This window comes from Furipterus horrens, unplaced genomic scaffold, assembly GCF_987537825.1.
Source record: "Furipterus horrens unplaced genomic scaffold, mFurHor1.1.pri manual_scaffold_11, whole genome shotgun sequence".
Taxonomy (NCBI): domain Eukaryota; kingdom Metazoa; phylum Chordata; class Mammalia; order Chiroptera; family Furipteridae; genus Furipterus; species Furipterus horrens.
Window position 1 is genome coordinate 53,534,998 of NW_028327181.1, and position 20,152 is coordinate 53,555,149.

The window sequence follows — 20,152 nt, forward strand, 5'->3', positions numbered from 1 at the left end:
TTTACAGATCAGGCAGCTGAGGGACAAAGAGATTAGGTGACTTGCCCAGAGTCGAGTCCCAGCTTGATTCCAGAGCACATTCTCTTAAACACAAACCATAGTGCCGCCCCTAACCCCAGCCCGTGGTGGGAAGGAAGCTAGCTGATTGGAAAAGGCCTTAATACATTAAAAGAATCTAATCCTTTTGGCAGTCATATGTGTTGCAGACATTTTATCCCACTTTGTTATTTGCCTATCAGTTAGGTCAGTAGTGTTTTTTGATCTTCAAAAGCTTAATTTTTTTATGTAGTCATGCGTAGCACTTTTATGCTTTGAAAGGACTTCTCTACTGATTAAATTATATCCAAGGTTAAGTAAATATTCACTGATAACTTAGTCCAATACTTTTAATATCTCAACTTTTACATTTAGATAACCTATCTGCAATTAATTTCAGTGTTTAGTATGAAGTATGTAATTTTATTTTTTCCAAATGTTTAGCCAGTTTTCCTAAGCTATTTATTGCATAAACCATCTTGCCCCATCAATCTGAAATGCCACTTTTATCACTTATTAAATTCTAACATATGCTTGAGTTTATTTCTGGATACTTATTTTTTTCTCATTGGTCTATTCAGTTCTGTACAAATTAGCACTTTCATATTTTAATAGATAACTCTTCTTTTTCAGAACTTCTCAGAATGTGCTTATTTATGTCTCCAGCTACATTTTATAATTTATTTTATTTTTAATTCCCTTGGAATTTTTATCAAAATCTGAAGGAGAATTAGCATCTTCAGCATACTAAGTTATCCTCTTTGGGACTATGGTAGAACTCTTTATTTATTAAAGTCTTCTTGTATATTCCTCGGGATAGTGATACAGTTTTCAGCATATAGATTTTATCCATTTCTTGCTAAATTTCTCCTCATGTTTAATAGTTTTATTTTCTTGCAGTTGTGGATGGTATCTTCTTCCTATTGTTTTTGGACAATAGTTACTGCTAGTATAAAAGGGACCTAGTGATTTTTACTTATTTTCAAACTTGCCACTTTCCTGAGCTCTCCATTTTGCTTTATTGCCTGATTGATTGGGGTACCTTCTTATTGTTTTTTTTTTTTAAGATTTTATGTATTTATTTTTAGAGATGGGGTAGGGAGGAAGATAGAGAGGAAGAGAAACAACAATGTGTGGTTGCCTCTCGCATGGCCCCAACCAGGGACCTGGTCTGCAACCCAAGCATGTGCCCTGACTGGGAATCAAACCAGCAACTCTTTGGTTCACAGGCTGGCACTGAATCCACTGAGACACACCAGCCAGGGCTTATTACTTTTATTTGAATGAAGATGTTGGGGGTGGGCATGTTTTTTGAATTATTGCTTATCTTAAAATGTCTGCATGTACATGAAAGACTGTTTAGCTGGGTATTAAAAGAACATCTGACATTGGTCTCATTTATGTGCCTTCATTGGTAGCTTTTCTCCCTGCCAGGACACGTATAAAATTTTGATTTTTCCTGTTCTCTTCCTCTTATAATTAATAATCTGTATGACCCTTATACTTACTCCAAAAGCAGTTTCCACATGAAGAGACTGGAAACAGTGTGGGCAATGCATCATTATTAGAATAAGTTCCTCAGCAAGACCCATTTGAAGGGAACAGTATTTCAGTAGACCAGATGTGAAAATCAAAAGGGATATTATAACATCTTATACAAGATGGATTAGATAAGTTCTGAGCTTCTTTCCAACTCTGATACTATCAGATTCTAGGTAGACATTCTGTTCTGTTTACTTAAAATACCCAGTCATTATGCTTTAGAATTATATGGGGGTGAGGAAGGCCTATAGGACATGGCACTAGTCCTTTCCCAATAACATATAAAAATTAATTAGTTTATTAATTTATTCAGATACCACAAGAACTGACAGAGATATCAAATCATCTGGTTCAACTTCTCATGCCCAAGGGTAGTGAGGAGCTAATCCAAACCTAGAACCCAGTCCAGACTCTCTCATGAGTAATATTGTCAAGCATCTTGTCTACCGCCACCAAGCAGCCAGCACAGTGCCTCACACATAGAGATGCCCAATATGTCTCTGTGCAATTCAAACTAATCAGAGTCCCTGGGGAGATGGAGCTTTGGACAGGTATATTTTAACTAGGAGTAGGAATCAGGAAGTAGGAAAGGCTTGGACTGTGCTGAAGGACCAGCTGGGTTAGTGCGTCACAGAGGACATGTGGGGGCTTGGAAGTTTCTCTGTTAAAAAAAAAAAAGGCACCTCCCACAGTAGCATGGAAGGCGGTAGCTGAAAACATTCTCTGTCCCTCACAGCCTCCCTCCCTGGACACGTCCCGGAATGTAGACCCCTTCATCCTGGATGTCATCACCTACTATGTTCGAATGGGCACCCAACCCATCTATTTCCAGATCTACACAGTCAAGGTAAGCTTTCTGCCTGGGGCTCTAAGGACACCATGCAGCCTGCTGAACCCCCAGGCCCCACAGCCTAAATACCCTGGCTCTGGGGAAACACAAGTTACCAGGTGAACGTCATAAACTCACCCAGAGACTCTTGGTTGTTAATTTTATCTTCTTAATCTCTGGATTTCTGTGAGAGCCTGCGGACTAATTTCTAATGGCCACCTCTGCCTCTGGCTTCCTGTCTTACTGAACTCTTGTTTCTCGCTCTGCTTCCTGTGATGGATCTTTTCTTTAGTGCCTTCCTGATTTTGACCTAAATGAGGGATTTAGGCCCTTTCCTTGATTTTCAAAATGCAACCAAAACAACACAAACAGACTAATTTTAAAAATAAATAAATTAAAAACCCTCTCAAAGATCCCTGGTAAAGGGAGTAAATATCTCAGCAATGCAAACAATTTAAATGAAAGAGAAGGTAGCCGTCACTGCCCTTCAGCCACAGGCCCCCAGACACACAGCTGCAGCTGAGCCAGGTGGGTTTCCTGACCTGCTGCAGTGAGGGGACCATGCACCAGGGAGACCCATGAGGCACCTCGGGAAGAGATGTTAGAAGAACTTACAGGATTTGGCCCCCTGTTGGGTGATTTTTGGAGAGGGCTGCAGACAACAGGACTTTGCTGTCAGGAAGCAGGAATGATTCTATGATTGGGCATCTCAGTAGTTTTAATTGTTCTTCTTTGACTCAAAGGAACAACAGTAGCTTCTCGTTATTTGCTGGGATGGGAGGGTAAGGGACGTGGCCTGTGTTCAGATGTGACAGTGGCGTGGCCTGGTTTCTGTCTTGACCCATCACAGTCACAGAGTGGCCTTGCCTAACAATGCCGGCCTCTGTTCATGGTTGACAGGACGCCAAGACCACACTATGAGTGCTGGGCCAGCTCCTGGCTTCCGGCGGTCACTTCTCTCTCCCTCCATCCCTGTTCCTTTGAGAACCTTGAGGCCACTCTTCCCTGTTGTTGCAACACCCTCCCTCCTGCCCTGTCCACACCTTGCCTCTCCCCTCTTCTCTTTCCTGCAAATTCCTCCAGGTCTCACGGGGAGCAAACCGGTGGGCACTAGCCCTTGCCTCATGCAGCCCCGCGCTTCTCTGCATGGTGGAGGACTGTCACATTCTCCCTGCTGGCCCTCACCCTTCCATCATCCTCACCGGTGTCTACAGGAGATTCCATTGCCCTCCTTTATGTGAATTTTGTCCCCCACTCCTGTCATCCCCATTAGTGGTGGTTACAGGTAGTTTGGGTTTCAAGAATACTTTCTTCCACTGTTTATAAATATGTTATATTGCTGTACATGTGACATATGCATAGATAGAGGAGTGTCAGAGCCAGGGAATCGCTGCATGTGGCTCAGAATCCATTGGCAGGATGGGCAGGGGGACCCTGACCCGCTTCTGTGCTCTCCCAGCCACCCATGTCCTCAGGCTCTGGGGCTGGAGGGGGCGCTGTCTCTGGCAGAGAACCGGTCCTCTCCAGCCTCCTCCCTCCCTCCAGGTCTTCTTCAGTGACCTGAGCCAAGACTCTGCAGAGGACGTTTTCCTCACCGAGTTGAAGGTGAACATCCAAGACTCCAAACTCCCCAAAGGTGAGCATCTGCTCCCCAACTCAGCTTCCCCAAGCCCTGTTTTAAGAAATAAGAAAGTCTTCCCACCTCCCTCTGCTGAATATGGAGGAGGTCTTGGTCCCCTCCAAGTTCACCCAGACTGAGGGTCAGCCTGGCACCCCTGAGGCTCAGTGAGGTGGGGAAGCTGAGGCAGGGGGAGGACCTCTACCTTCAACTCAGCATCTTTTCATCTTCTGTCAGATGGTTTCTCACCCAGGAGGAGGGGCGCGGCTGAGGGCCCGGGGGCTGAGCTCTCCCTGCGCTACCAGAAGGTCAGTCAGTGGCATGGGTGTGGTCAGGAGGCACAGCTGGGTGGAAGCAGGTGTCAGGAGCCTGTGGGGAGGGGGAACGGACAAAGCCAGAGGAACCTTCTGCCCTTTGTGGGCCTTGCCCCCAGTCCCCCAGCTTTCGGACAGTTTTGCAGGAATGGGAGGGTTACAAATGGCCTCATATATAGACAAGAAGGGGATCTGATTTAAGGAACAAGGGGGCTGTCACTAGCTGGCCAGGTGCATTGGAGACCTGTCCTTTGGGTCTAGAAGGCTGCACATGCTCCCTGGGGCCAAGAGTGCCCTAAGCCCTTATTCTGTGTCCCGTTATTGGACATTAATGACACAGACAAGGCTCTTGGGGCAGGGGCTGGAAGCGAGACTGAGTGTGAGGATGTGTGGGGACAGGCTTGTCGCGAGGACCCCTATCAGTTCCTGCCTCTCCCTCTCCAGGGCCTGCTCAGCCACCGGACTCAAGAGGTTACTATTTCCCTGAGGGCCACTGGGCTGGTCCTGAAGACCCTTCCAGCCAGGGACACTGACGGTGAGGAGCAGAGCAGAGGGAGAGCTAAGGGACAAGAAGGGGGGAGAAGGAGGGAGGGGGGAGGCCTCCTACTCCTCCCCAGACCACTGAACATGGTGGAGGTCCCGCACATGCTGGCCCAGGGCTGGGCACCGGGCTGCTGAGTGAAGCACAGTCCCTCCCTCAGACGCTTCCCACCAAGGGGCACGCGCTCAGGGGACGGCACCTCTGAAACCTGAGGAAGGTGCAGGGACTGCATGGGGGGCTGCAGTTGGCCTCTTGCCTCTGCTGTGGAGGTGCGGAGCTAGAGGTTTGTTTGGAAATTTTTTATTTTGAATGCTGTTCCATGACAGGTACTCTCTAGTTCACAAAAGCCACTACTAATCCAAATTATCTAATTCTGGCTAATTATATAATTACAGACATATATCAAATAACAATATAGTTATCTATTTGTCTAAATCTAAAATTGAGAATAAAAGGTACCAGTTTATGTGCATATAATTATATGCATAAATTATAAATATAAGCTACTTCTGCTAGCTCCCTGGTCTTCTGGAATAACAAAAAGGTTGGTAATGTGGATTGCTAACCATTGCACACATTGATCGGAGGTCAGATAATGTTCTATGTCAAACATATTAACTCTTTTAAGCATATTAACCTTATAAGATAGGTATTATTAGTATAAGCAATGTTTTACTGGAGAAGAAACTGGAGAAAAGAGAATAACTTGCTCAAGGTCACATCTCACACGAGAGCCTGTGTTCCTCACCACCTCGTCCACCACTCTCTTTGTGACTGCCAAATCTCAACAGACCAGACTTCAAGGGTGTGACCCACAGGTGCTTGTGGAAGATTTTCTCAGAGCAAACAAGAAAGCTTACCCAGGCAGAAATATATCTTGTTTGCTGCTCTAATCCCAGTACCTGGTACATGGTCTGTCGCATAGTAGTTGCTCAATAAACATTTACTGGATAAATGAAGTGCTATTTGACATCCAAATTTTTATTTAAAAAAAGAATGAATGAATCTGGAATATTCCAGAAGAAACACAGAATAGAAATACACATTAGCCAGCCTGGAAGCCTATGAGGAAATATGCCTCTGATCCCTCCTTCCTCTCCTGTCCAATGATGAGTAATCACTCTGTCTCTAAAATCCTCTGTGGCTTTGCTAGCATTCCAATTATGACACCTGTCATATTATGCATTTGTGTTTATATATGAGTATCATCACTCCTGAATTTCCTTGGCATCTGGTATAAAAAGGAAACTCAAGAAATAATCATTGATTCCATCACTTCTTGGTAAAATGGCTTCTAGGCAGGTTGAGTTTGTGGATGACGTATGACACCTTTACTTGTTGGTCTTGAGCACCATGAAGGAGACGTGTGACTCTGGCAATAGAGGCGGTCATAGATGGGTCAAGAGCACAGAGTCTAGAACCAGAAAGGCAGGCTTCAGAGCCAGCTTTGCACTTAACCACTTGTGACCTCTCTACCTATTTTTTTCACTTCTAAAATGGAGATAGGATACTAATTTATGTGTATAGAGTAAATTATCATGTCAATTCTTATTGTTAAATTGTATTTTTTCTCTTTTCTTCACAAGATTCCCACTGCCCACCCCCGACTCTAACTTGTGCCTCCTCCAAGTTTTCCATCACAAAACCCTATCAGAACTGATGCCAGAACCTTCCTCAGCGGCACAGAAACCCCCTTAGCAGGGGTAGGGAGAACCTGGTGGCAGTCACACAATGATGGCTTTTGACACATTATATGCTATTATGAAAGCCAAGGCGCTCCTACACCTCTGTGGTGCCTTTGATGCACTCACATCCTGGGCTGGGTGTTCCTTCTGTTTTTCAGCATGTCCAGTAGCTGCGAGGAAGTTCAACAGAACTTTCTTTCATTGAAAAAGGGAAGTCCTGGCTTCTGTGGCTCAGTGGATTGAGCATCGGCCTGCGAACCACATGTCGCTGGTTCGATTCCCAGTCAGGGCACATGCCTGGGTTGTACGTCAGGTCCCCAGTTGAGGGTGCATGAGAGGCAACCACACATTGTTGTTTCTCTCCCTCTCTTTCTCCTTTCCCCTCTCTCTAAAAATAAATAAAATAAAATAACATAAAAGAAAAAGGGGTGTAGAAGGAAGTGAAGAAAGTGATCTGGGTTGGCTGCTACGCCTGAGAATGCAGAAACTTTGTAGATTCACCAAGGAAGGGAATGGATGATGGGGAAGGAACTGAAACTTGGCTAGGACCAAGGTGGAGTCAGGAAGTGGCTAAGCAGGATGGGGAAGGAAGTTAAGTTGGGGAAGGGGTCTCTTCTTAGGACCTAGAATCTCAAACTCCCCTACTTCCCTGAAGCCACATTCACAGATGCCTCTCCCCCTCATTCCTCCCACCCACTCCTCCCCCTCACTGTTGCTCCCCTTACAGACCACATGTGCCTGAATGTTAGCGTGACAGAGGTTGTCAAGTCATCCAACTTGGCGGGAAGGTCCTTCTCCGTAAGTACTGGGCAGAATGGGAACTGGGGATATTCAAACAGGCAGGGGGCTGGGAGCTCATGAGGAACAGTGTTCAGAGAGAGAGGGACTTGTAAGCCTTTCTGAGCCTTTGCTATGGAAGTGGGTCTTCCTATTGGAAGGAATCTGCTTTCCAATCCGTCGGTTTGAAATATTGAGCATCCCCTGGCATAAATAAGGTGGTATAAGCGTTAAGGCCTGGTCTTCCATCTGCTGGCTCTCTGAAGAACTAAGACATCGCTCAATACCCTGACCACTCAACATCCCGACTCTAAACAACTATACCCAATCTTTGACCAGGTCAAACCAGGCCTTTCAACCTCATTGCTGTACTGCTGCCCTTTGCCCTTTGCCCTTATTGATACTTATTGGTATGGATTTCTTTATTGATACAGACTCATCCATCTTCTCCCTATCTGAAGGCCTCTCTGGCTTCACTTCCCTGCTCAGCTGGGCCTTGGATCCCACGGTTATACCTGATCCATGTTCTCAGAAACCCTCAACTACCAGGCAGATCCTCACTTTAGACCAAGCCTCCTTCTCAGTCTGTGTGCTCAGGTGGCTGAGTGCTTCGGGAAGGAATCCTACACCATACAGATCAGGGCCACAGCAAAGTCATGACCTCCCACCTCAGTGGATCCTTGGCACCTCTCTATCCTGGCTCTCTCTTCTCCAGCTTTGACCCTCCCCCACTCATTGCTCCTTCCTCTTAGCTTATAAACACATTTAAGTCTTTTCCATCCTAGAAAGAAAAATCTCTACTGTAACCCAGCTACCTCTATAGCTCCCACTGTAGCTCCTTCCTCCCTTTCTCAGTCAGGCTGCCTGAAAGGTACCTCTAGAGGAGTTTCCAGTTCCTTACTGCTAGTAGACAAGGACTGGGTCCGGAGCGGGTCTGCCTCAGCTGACCGGTAGTATGTGGGTTCTTGACTTCGTGTAGGAAAGATTTCACAACACAAGACCAGGTGATTTTGAGAGGGTGTTTATTAAGGCTGGGGACAGTGAAACAAAGGAGGGACGTAGGGTAGAAGAAGCAACGGGAGAGTAACAGGAGAGAGCCTAGGCAGTGCTCAGCTTCAGCTCCCTAGAAACTTTATAGGAAGCAAGTGAGCCAAGGCAGGGCTGCTGTTAGCTCACTGGAAAGTCAGAGAAAAGGCGCCTTGTAGTCAGGATCAGGGGGTAAGCCTAGGACGAACTGCCGCTGCCTGCTGCTCCTCTGGTTGCAAGTTTCGTGGGGTCCCTTAGAGTTGAGGAGGAAGTAAGAAGTCGTGCCTGAGAAGGGGCATGGCCATGCTCTAGAGTGAGCACCAGGTCTTTGTCTTGAGGGTTTTTATTTTTCTTCTGTGGATGAGAATCTTAGGAAGGGTTTCAGTAGAATATTCATCAGTTTTCCAAGTGTGTTTTTATTGTAATATGCTGGTTCTTCAGAATGAGTGTAAAAGGTGGTTGGGGTTATTTTTTGTCTGCTTTGCTGTTTTCCTGTCTGGCTCTAACTGGGTTTTGTTATTTGTTTCCCTGACTTCCTCTGTCCTTGGGTTTAGCTGGCACAAAGGGCATTAGGTGGGTCTCTGTTCTCTATCTCCTCAACCAGGGTGATCTAAGCTATGTATTCTCTGGTCAAGGAGAAGAGGCATAAACCATTTGCTCTCAAGTGTCCTTGGTTAGGGAAGATAAGGTCTTTTAATGCACTGGCTGGCTCTAAGTTGTTCAAATTGTTTGGCTTTGTTAAATTATTTCATATCAGTTTCCCCATTCTACTTGCCCAGGAATTCTTCTAGGTTCTTACTGTCCTGCCTCATTCCCAGTGAGTCTCCTGTCCACTACCATCTGCTCCCAGCCCACAATGGCAAAGTCACCTCCATGTCACCAAGACCAAAGGCCACATTTTAGTTCTTATACTTTTTTAACCTCCCTTTTTAAAATAATGATTAGCCTATAAACAAATTTTTTATTATTTTAGGAAAGTCAAAAGCACAAGGTAAATTTACTGGTAGTCCCATCACCTAGTGAGGATGACTATTAATATTTTGAGGTGTAATCATTCTGCCCTTTTTTTCTATATATTTTTACATAATTGGTGGCTCCATACATACTGGTCTATAATTTAATGCTTTTTATTCAAAAATATAATAAATCATTGTGAATATGGCTTGGTGGTATTTTTGTTTATGTCATTAAATATGGTTTGTCATTAACTTTATTTGATTAAATATTTATTACATAATGGCTATATACACCTAGGTAATTATTTAATTGATTTCTTATAATATATTAAAGTAAGCTCTCATTTTTCACTATTATAAGCAGTACTGTGAAGAACACACTTGGGGGGGGGGGAGTCCCGAAAATTATGGTTATCCCTTTTTAAAAAATGCCTGGAAGTTATATCACTCTCAAATGGCATCTATATTTTAGGATTTTTTATGTATTTTGCCAAATCGCCCTCCAGAAAGTCTGTATCAAATTCCACTCCCACCATAGTGTTTGAGTGCTAATTTTGCTGCACAATTAACACATTGACTAATATTTTCATCTTTGCAAATTTAATTGTCAAATTTTTCATTATTTCAATTTTATTTCCTCATTAATAATTGATGAAGTTGAAGATTCTTTTATTGATTGATAACTTTTATTTCTTCATTTGTATATTTCCTGTATATTCTCATCCTATACTAATATTGTGGTATTCCCCACTTTATATAATGAGAACACTAACCCCTTATTTGTCATGTATTTTGGAAATACTTCTTTTCGATTTTTTTAATGTTGTTTACGAATCTTTTACCTAAAATTTATTTACTTTTTGAAGTTGCCAAATCTACCAGTTGTTTCCCTTTGATGATTTCTGCCTCTGATATTACACATTACATATGTCTGATTCTTTTTTCAAATACCATATTTTATCAAATTAAACACATACCATAATTTTACATATCACTAAGAAAGAAACAATATTTCCTAAACTATGAAAAATGCTTTCTTATTACATTGGCTGCAAAACACTTCCTAATTTTAGGGATGTTAAAACAGGAGGGGAAATTGTTTAAGAATCAATGAAAATGACATGTGTTCTTTCTTCAATAGTGTGCTATTCATTTCTCATGGTTTTTATTCCCTCTCACATGTCTTTACTCATTTTAAATATTTTTATGTAATTATATTATCTATAATTATTGGAAGGGTAAGTCTTCTGCTTATTGGGTCCACTGACCCCCATAGCAGCTTAATTCCTGGTATGTTTCCTCAGCTGAGCGATCATATTTGTTAGGGTTTTATCTGTGGAAAACCTGAGTGGAAAACTTGTCCTTCTAGAGAAATTCTATATTTGCTCTTACCAAGTGCCTCAATGACATTATCAGTCCAGGACCATATTTCAAGTTTTTTCTTGGCCTATAAATTCCCAGACCATGCAGACAGTGGAAATGTATACCCCACAGCCACATAAGAACAGGTCTGTGGCTAAGAACTCCTAGGGGAAGCTTTTCGCCCTCACTCATATCATGAGCCACAGCAGACACGCTTCTCTGTGACTTCCCACTACCGCTCGTGCCTTGCTCCTAATTTAGTTTTTCGCTGGGAGTCTGGTCTTCAGGAGTCCTGGAAGGGGACCTCAGTTTTAAATCCCTGCCTCTTGTGGGCCCAAGGCTCTGTCTCCCATTCCCCATGGCTTTTGAAACCCAAGCCCCTGGATTCCTGAGATTGGCAAATGCTGCCGCTCCCCACACACACACCCCACCCCCACCGGACAGCCACAGCATCAGAGCCACATAATGGCGACATTGGAATTGATTGACATTTTCTTCAGTTCCTAGTACATGATCAATGTTTTTTTCTTAATATCTTGAAACAACTAAAAAGTACGTGTGTGTTTTGTATCTACGAAATACAAAGTATGATGTTTAATTATTAAATTGAACACATCATATTACTCTAACCTACAAATTTTTTGTCCCCCGCATCTATCCAAAATTCAAAGAGCTTTGTCAACGCTCCCGCTATGGCTTTGATTTTGTGAATTCCATCTTATTCCTCCCAGCTGTTGCCTCCAATGCATAAACCTTTCCCACGTTTTGATCTTTACATTCGGCCTTCCTCTCTCTGTATTCAAATATTGTAGTTTAGGGCTCTAGGTGTCTTCTAGCTTCATCAAAGATATGCCTCCTTATTTTGAGGATAAGAATGAGAAAATATATACTGCCATTTTGAAATCAGAAATCTTCATCCCTTTATTTTTAAAGCATTTTATTTTAGCTGCGCCTCTTGTAAACAGCATATAATTTGATTTTATTCTGACTCAGTGCAAAAGTCTTTGTTTTTTAACAAATGAGAATTTCATACATCAACACTTACTTTATATGCTATTTCAACACTAACTTATTCTGCCATCTTATGTTGTACTTTCTGGATTTTTTAAATGCTTTTTACTGTTTCTTACATTTCTCTGTGCTCAGTTTTTGTTCACTTGTTGTTCCCCCTCTAATAATTTGGAAGTTACATGTACTGTTTTTCCTATTAGTGGTTACCTTTAAAATTAAAATATTTATATTTGACATTATATTTATATGTTACACTCCAATAAAGCTGGCTTGCAACACTGTCATAGATATTTTCCCTGATATTCTATTCCTTTGAGTGACTTCTACCACTGGAACTGAAGCCCTGTTCTCTGAGTCTTTAAACTCCCCAGATCCGTGAGTTTTAAGACACCACTTTCTCATAGCTCTTCTTCTACTTGTCTGATCTTTCTTTTTGGCCTCTTTCCTGCACCCTTTTTCATAAACCAGTTCCTTAAATAGCTACTGTGCCCTTCTTCTACCCGTGGCCCACTTCTTGTCTTAGTCCCTGGGCTATCAGACCCAGGTACACGCTTTTAGTCCAATTTGTTAAGGGAGCCCAAATCTACATCTCCTGCTCTGACTTTTACCCCCTGGGTCTCTGACTCTTGCATTCAACCAAGTTAGCATGAAGTGGCTACCCCACAACACCCCAGACTCAAGATATTCAAAACCAAAGCCAGTGCTTTCTAGCATTAAGAGCTCACGGGAGCCAGACTGACTCGGTTCAGATCTTGCCCGTGCCATTTCCCAGCCCTGTGACTTCAGGCAAGTTGCTCAAGCTCTCTGAGCCTCAGTAGTGCTTCCTGTAAAATGGGGATAATGGCCCGCCTCGTCTAGTTGTAGGGATTAAATGGTTGTGACATGTGAAGCTCTGAGGAGAGTGCTTGGCCAAATCAGAGCTATTTATGTGCTGGCGACCGTTTCAGTTCCTCCTCTGCTCCCCTATGTTCTGTCCTCATTTATCAGTACCATCACTAGCCAGCTCCTCTGCCAGAAACCTGGAAGTGATCTCACACGCCTCCTCTTCACTTCCCTGTGTGCTGCCGGTTTTCTCTCTCGAGCGCTTTCAGACCTCTCCCTTCTTCTTCATTCTCCTTCCGGTCTAGTGAGGTTGGCCAACCATCCCAATTTTCCCATGGGGCTTCTCAGCACTAAAGTCAGGACAAACCAGGCAAACCAGGACAAGTTGTTCACCCTCAGTCCAGACCACCATCCATCCCCTTTTCCTGAACAAACATAATAGCCTCCCGGCTGGTGCCCCTGATGTCGCTCCCATACTCCTTAGGTCCACCTTCCACCTTTCTGCCCAACTGACCTTTCTAAAACAGAACTTGGACATGCCACTTCATACTGAAAAGCCCTCCGCCATTTCCCATTCTCCGCAGCAGAGGGCAGAAAAACTCTGCAGTGCCGCAGAGCGTGGCTCCTCTGCCTGTCCACCCACAACTCTGGCCAGCCCCTGCAGGCCCTTACACCATGTTTTTGGAAGCATCCCAGCAGTCACGCCCCTGGGCCTTCGTTCGTGTGCTTTGCTTGGCCTGAAATCCCATTCCTCCCTTCCTCTTCCTCGTCTTCCTTTCATAATTCCTGTTTCTCCTTTGAGATGTAACTTAGGTGTCAACCCCCCCGGAGGCCCTTCCAGATGCTCTTCTCCTTCCCTCCACCCCTCCACCCCACCCCACTCATCACTCCCTGTGAGCTGGGTGCCCCATCTCTGTGCTCCCATAGGCCCCAGGGATACAGCCACAGGAACACTTACAACATCATTAATAACATAATTTTTTAAGTATATTTTATTGATTATGTTGTTACAGTAATTCCAATTTTTTTCCCCTTTGCTCCCCTCTGCCCAGCACCCCTCTTCCCTCGAGCAGTCCCACCCCCCCCCTTAGTTCATGTCCATGGGTCGTGCATATAAGTTCTTTGGCTTCGCCCTTTCCTATATTATTCTTAACTTCCCCCTGTCTGTTTTGTACCAAATGATTATGCTTCTTAGTCCCTGCACCATTTCCCCATTTCTCCCTCTCCCTGCTTCCAGCTGATAACCCTCCAAATGATCCCCATACCTATGATTCTGTTCCTATTCTGGTTTGCTTAGTTGGATTTTGTTTTTATTTTTTAGATTCAGTTGTTGATAGTTGTGAGTTGGTTGTCATTTTAGTGTTCATAGTTTTGATCTTCTTTTTCTTCAGTAAGTCCCTTTGACATTTCATATAATAATGGCTTGGTGATGATGAGCTCCTTTAGCTTCACCTTGTCTGGGAAGCACTTCATCTGCCCTTCCATTCTAAATGGTAGTTTTGATGGATAGAGTAATCCTGGTTTCAGTTTGCCTTTCATCACATTGAATACTTCTTGCCAGTCCCTTCCTGCCTGCAAAGTGTCCTCTGAGAAATCAGCTGATAGTCCTATAGGCATCATCCTATAGGCCCAACTCTCCGCCTCTCTCTTGCTGCCCCAGGACTCTGTCTTTATCTTTCACCTTTGGCATCTCAGTCATGATGCATCCTGGTGTGGTCCCCTCTGGGTCCAGCTCACCCGGGATCCTGCGTGCTTCCCGGACCTGTATGTCCATGTCCTTCACAAAATTTGGAAAGTTTTCCTCGTTTTTTTCAATTCTTGCTTCCTCATTCTGCACTGGTTTTTTTCTTCCTTATGTTCCAAATCATTGATTTGAACCCTGGTTTCCTTCCCTTCATCATTGGTTTTGTGCGGATTTTCCTTCGTTTCACTTAGCATAGCCTTCACTTCTCCCTTTATGCGTCTGCTGTACTCAAGCATATCTGTCAAGCCTGTAAGCATTTTTATCACCAGTGTTTTGAATTCTGTGTCTGTTAGGTTGTGTATCTCCTCATCTGTTAGGTTGGCTATCTCCTTGTCGCTTAGTTCTCCCACCAGAACCTTGATCCGTTTCCCCTTTTGGGCCATACTTCTCTGCCTCCTCGTTCTGACAGGCTCCTGTGTTTGTTTGCCTCCGCATCCCAGGTAGAGCTGTCACTCCTTTTATGTTGTAAGGGGCAGAGCCTTAGGGATTCATCAGTATAAGGCGACCTGTTTCACCACGTTGTGGCGCTATATGTGGGGGAGGGGTCTGAGAGGGAACAATGCCGCCTGCCCAGCACTCACCCCTTTTCCAGGCAACTCTCCCACTTCCACACCAGACTGGTGCCCCTCTAGCTGCTGCCCTGGCCGTCGTTCCCAGAGTGGGTGGGTCTGCAGATATTATAAGACCATGGGGACCCTTAAAACAAGCGGCCTCTGCTGAGAGACCATCAGTTTCTTCCTCTGCCCCAACCCCCTCTGGTCTTCACAGTCAGAAGCAATGAGGCTTGATTTTCCCCAGTGCTGTGACTGTGAGTTGTGAGGTCTGGTGAGGAGCTGGGAACGCTCCCCAGATGTCCCTCCTGACTTTTTAAAACATGTGTGCTTTCTGCCAGCCTGCTACTGTTGCTGCTGCTGCCACCACCACACTGCATCCTCTCTGCCCCGCTCCACCCCTCCTACCTATCTGGATGAGTATTTCTTCTTTATATCTTTGTTTGCTGGACTTCCATGCAGTTTGATTTTCTGGAACTTCTGGTTGTTTCTAGTTTTGAGGTAGTTGTATTCCTTCTTAGTTGTGGAGGGAGATGCAGCGTGTCTGTCTATGCCTCCATCTTGGCCGGAAGTCAGTAACATAATATTTGTGTGTCAACAAGCTGTGAGCTCCCTGCACTCAGGCCCTTGTCTGAGCCTCCTCCCTGTTCTTCCCCGCACCCAGCGTGACATCAGGCCCACACCAGATGTTTGCTGGGTCAGTTAGTCCATCCTTCGCCCCTATGAGACATCATCCCGAACAGAAAGCAGCTCATTTTTCCTGCGGAAGCCTATCCACTGAAAGAGAGCGCCAACTGGCTGAGAGATCTACTGTACTGAGCTGAAAGCTTTCCTACATGACAGCTCTGTATTGAACCTTTAAGCTCAAGATGAACCCATTTACCCTCATGTATTTCATCTCTTGAAGTCAGCTCCTTACAGTGGTTTCTGTTTTTAATGACCTCTTTAAACAGCCTGGTTGTGGGCTTTTTGCAAACGTAAATTTACTGCCCCAGTGAGTTCCCTTTGAGTCCTGCCCCGACTTGCTGGGGGAAATTCCAGTAACTGTGCTTTTCTTTTCGAACCCAGGCAGGTGCATGTGCGTGTTCTGTACAAATGGGTCAGATGATAAACACTAAGCAACGGGAAGTTCGTGGTGAGCTAGAGTGATGGTATTCCGGGCTCCAAGAACAGCAGGGCTTGGGCATTGTGACTTTTTTAACTTAAGAGACAGCAATGACATTATTTAGGCTGGATGGGAATTTTAAATTAGAAAATCATGGAAGAATGGTAAAATCTGGGCCATGGGGTGTAGAAGGCAGGAACAACCAGCAGCGTTTTGCTCATCCCCTCATGAGCTAAGACTGGGACCATTTGCAAATTCTGCATGTAGTCCCTTCAACTGACTTCCACGGCCACATTACTGGGCTGAAATCCGATACGCCTGTGGTTCTCACAGGCCGCAGCTGGGCAGGTTGGGTGTGTCTAGGGGTGCAGGCCATCAAAGGCAGAATTAGGCAGAAGACCCCGAGCCTGCCTCTGGTTATCTAAGGGACAGGGCCATGGGGGCCTGGGGGCCGCGGCGGACACTGTGAGCAGCCTGACGCCGTGGGGAGGACACTCGAGAGTCAGGGAGCTGGGTCCCCCACCTACCACTGTGAGAACTACAGCAAGTCACAGTGAATCCCTCCAAACCCCTGCTTTCCCCTGGGTGGGGACCTTGAGTTTCCCTTGCCAGCTCGGTCATTTCAGGAGGACTACCACCTGTATCATAAACCCTGCGCCCCCGGCTTTCCCCTAGCCCCCAGCTCACCAGGACTGCAGTCTCCTTGCTGTCCTCCCAGGTATTTCTGGAAGGTCTTGGATGACATCTGAGTTTCACCGTCATCCAGCTAGCTGCCTGGTCAGTTCCCACTGGGTTCCACTGCCTCCCCTCAGCCCCAGGCCACGCCTGCCCACTGTGACTGGGCTCAAGGGCACCGAAGCTGCCACCAGTTCTGTGGCATAGCCGGGACCAGTCCCTTCTCCCTTTGTGTTACCCTCTGTCTTTGAAAGATTCTGGTAAATCTTTTTGTCTTTACTCACAGTTCAGCTGTTCAGACTCACACGGGTCTATAGAGCAATGGTAGAAGGGGCTTGGGCTAGGAGACAGGCAGAAAGGATCCACATCGGGTTCCCCTTCTCCTCTGACAGCTGAGGCCATTATTTATGCCTAGCTCCTTCTTCAAATTTATAATTAATCACAATAAATGGCCAACATGAATACAGTGCTTACCATGTCCCAGGCACTTAACATATACTGTCTTTAATCTTCACAACAGGCCTACAAGTTAGTTGCTATTATTACGATATTTTCTCTAAATATGTAGGTGAGAAGCAAAAGCACAAAGAGATTAAGAAATATGTCCAAGGTCACACAGCTGATTCATGGCAGGGCTGGGATTAGAACCCAAGCAGTCTGGCTGTAGAGTTGGTGCTTTGGCCCTCCTCCTGTGAGATTCTTGCACACTCTGCCCCTAGACGTCTGGCTGGCCTGCCCCCACCCCACAAAGCTGCAGCAGAAATGCCAGGACATGCCTGACCTCCAGCTTAGGCTGCTGCTGGTGCCTCTGCTCTATGACCATGAGAAGGTGGATTAGCTCAGTTAAGTGCCCATGCCTGGCTGGACTCCACACCGTTTAAATCAGGATCTCTAATTTTATATTTTGAAAGATGATTCTCATGAGCAGCCAGGGTTGAGAACACCTGGACAAGATGGACTCCAGGGCACTACCGCCCCCAGTGTTCCGTGGTGGCGAATCACCCAGAGATACGGTCTGCACGTGGGCTGGGCCTGTGACCTGGAAAGGCCCCCTGAAAGCCCCACCTGTGGCCCAGGCTGCTCCAATTCTCTGCCCAGTGGGAGAGGTCCTCCCCAGAGTGGCCCACTCAGGTCCGGGGTTAGAAGGGTGCCTGCGGGCTGTGTTCCTTTGGCCCTGGGTAACTTTCTCGGGATGCCACATAGGGCTTTGAGATGCAGAAGGCTAGAACCTCTGCAGGTTCCCCATGCAGAGGGTGGACTCCTTCCACCTATATCTGCCCACCGCCAGACAATTCCATGGTACAAACTGATAAGGCCAGATCTGAGTCATGGAGAGGGGTGGGTAGGTGGTCTCTTTCTGGAGCCTCTGTCTCTGTCCCAGATAAAGAATTTTGTATGTAATCCAACATGGAACTGAGATCAGGACTTATAAAATTCTACTCATAATATGCCTGTTACATAGGATGGGCCCAGGTAACTTGATAACCTGGCAAGTGCTAGCCACAGCATTCCAGGTTGTGTTCAAAGTTAAGGATGACAGACTGGGGAAGAACTGCAGAAACATGGAGGCCCCCAGGGACAAGAGCAGCCTAGTAGCATCTCCTGCAGGATTGTCAGTGCTCTGAGTCACTTGCAGGAAGACATTCGGGGACCCCATGTGCTGGACTAAAAAAATACACCAAAGTTCAGGGTAGGAGAAACTGGCAGGGCCATCTGTCACAAAAGTGATGCACAAGCTCTCTTTGTTGCAGACAGTGACAAACACCTTCCGGACGGCCAACATCCAGATCCAGAGCCAGGACCGTAGGCTGCTGACATTGGTGCTGGACAAGGACAATCGGCGCACTTTCAGGGATGTGGCCAGGTGAGGCTGGGCCTGCCACCTCGTGGGCTGCATGCCCCATGGGGCACACCTAAGCAGGAGCCACCCCTACCATCTCCTGCCTCTAGTTCATCAGAAGGAGATCCTTTGGCCAGGCAGGTGTCCCCAGTGGGTGTGAACTTAGGCCACTGTCCTATGACTTGAATCCAGGAAGAAGGGTAAATGAATGGCTGTCCCTGGGTAGCAGAGATCCCTCTATGAACCCTCAGCCTGCAGCCCTCCTGATCTAATGCCCAGTACTGGCACTGGCCCCTTTAACACAAGCTGACCTACTGTGACAGCTATGCTCCAGTTCATGTGACCCTTACTGGTGCCCCCTGGAGAGGTGTGTTTGGGTAAGGGAGGCACACACAGTGACCCATCCAGGCATGTTCTCCTCTTCTAGTGTTTGCCCTTGGTCCAGAGTGCTCTTTCTTGTCCTAACGCTTCCTCTTCCCTCTGTGGGCCCCCCTCCTCTATGCCCTGCAATAAAGGGGCTACCTTTAAATTCCCCAGCAGATCTGACCCGAGCTGCTCTTTCTCCACTCACAGATTCGAGGTTGCTCCCTGCCCAGAGCCATGTTCTGGGGCCCAGAAGTCCAAGGCTCTATGGCTCAGTTCACAGCAGCAGAAGGACATGGAAAGGACCAAAGCCAAGCCCAAGCCCCTCCTAATGCCCATCAACACGTTCTCCGGCATCGTCCAGTGATCCTGAAGGGGCAGCGGAGGTGTTGAGTCTGAGAGCCACGAGCCCAACAGGAAGGATACACTACCCCACCAGTCCCAAAAACTCACACCAATGGCTGGAGCAAGGCCAGGCTGCCCGGGACAGCTTCTGGCTCTGACCAGGAGCCAGTGAGTGCCCGGAGCACAAGGAGGCTGGCCATGGGGGGTGATGGAGCAGGGCCCAACAGGAAGGCCCAAGGATGGCCTGGGCAAAGCTACACACACATAGAGCCCAGCTCCTTGCACAAATGTCTGCTCCTTCGTTGATTTTCAGTTCCCACTCAAGCTCCCACCCAGCCCTTTAAACCAAAGTGACAGCTGCTGTTCTGGCCAGAGGCCTGTGTCCTGGGGGGACATGGGAAGCAGACAAAGGCAGCTACACCTCCTCCTCCTCCCAAGTCTGCTCCCTTCCCTGACTGGGCCTCTGCCCACCCCACCCACCCCCAGGCAGGCTTCTCTCCCAGTTAAGAGGAAAGTGTCAGATTCAATAAATGCACACTAAACTGTTTCTGCTTTTATTTTTCATAGAATTTGAGGTCACTACTTAATCTACACTAATGAATCTACTCAGGCCGCATAAGAGTTTTGTGAGGTGCTTACTGGTGTGTTCTGTCTACCTGACTTAGGGACTCCTAAACAGAACTGTCCTAAAACAGAGGTAGGAATGCAGGCTAGTTTCAGAGAAAGCAGAAATTAGAAACATCAAAATTCTTGGCTTTTGAGTTCAAAAACTTACACGTACATGTCAAATAGGGAAGATCAGTGACCCAGAACCAGTTCTCTCACCCCCAGGACTAGCTGTGGGGTGGGGGAGAAAGTTATAGAGAGAACATAAAGACTTGACTTGAGTCCATCCCTTTCACCTGGGTGGGGTCCCTAGGGATTATGGGGTGGGGTGGAGATCCAAGAGTAGGCTCTTCACTTTTGGCCTCATTGCCCTGGGACTGGGGGCAAGTCCAGGGCACATTCTC

General features: G+C 46.2%; 1 protein-coding gene across 1 annotated transcript in view; it reads left to right on the forward strand.

Annotated features, from left to right (window-relative positions):
- PIK3R6 (phosphoinositide-3-kinase regulatory subunit 6) overlaps positions 1–19,671 on the forward strand; it is a 54,141-nt gene extending 34,470 nt beyond the window's left edge. The window contains exons 14-20 of the mRNA XM_090291800.1: positions 2,315–2,425; positions 3,953–4,043; positions 4,263–4,333; positions 4,784–4,874; positions 7,293–7,363; positions 18,346–18,458; positions 19,008–19,671. Coding sequence (XP_090147926.1) covers positions 2,315–2,425; positions 3,953–4,043; positions 4,263–4,333; positions 4,784–4,874; positions 7,293–7,363; positions 18,346–18,458; positions 19,008–19,164 — 705 coding nt within the window. The 3' untranslated portion in view covers positions 19,165–19,671. The remainder of the gene's footprint in view (positions 1–2,314; positions 2,426–3,952; positions 4,044–4,262; positions 4,334–4,783; positions 4,875–7,292; positions 7,364–18,345; positions 18,459–19,007) is intronic.
- The last annotated feature ends 481 nt before the right edge of the window (positions 19,672–20,152 follow it).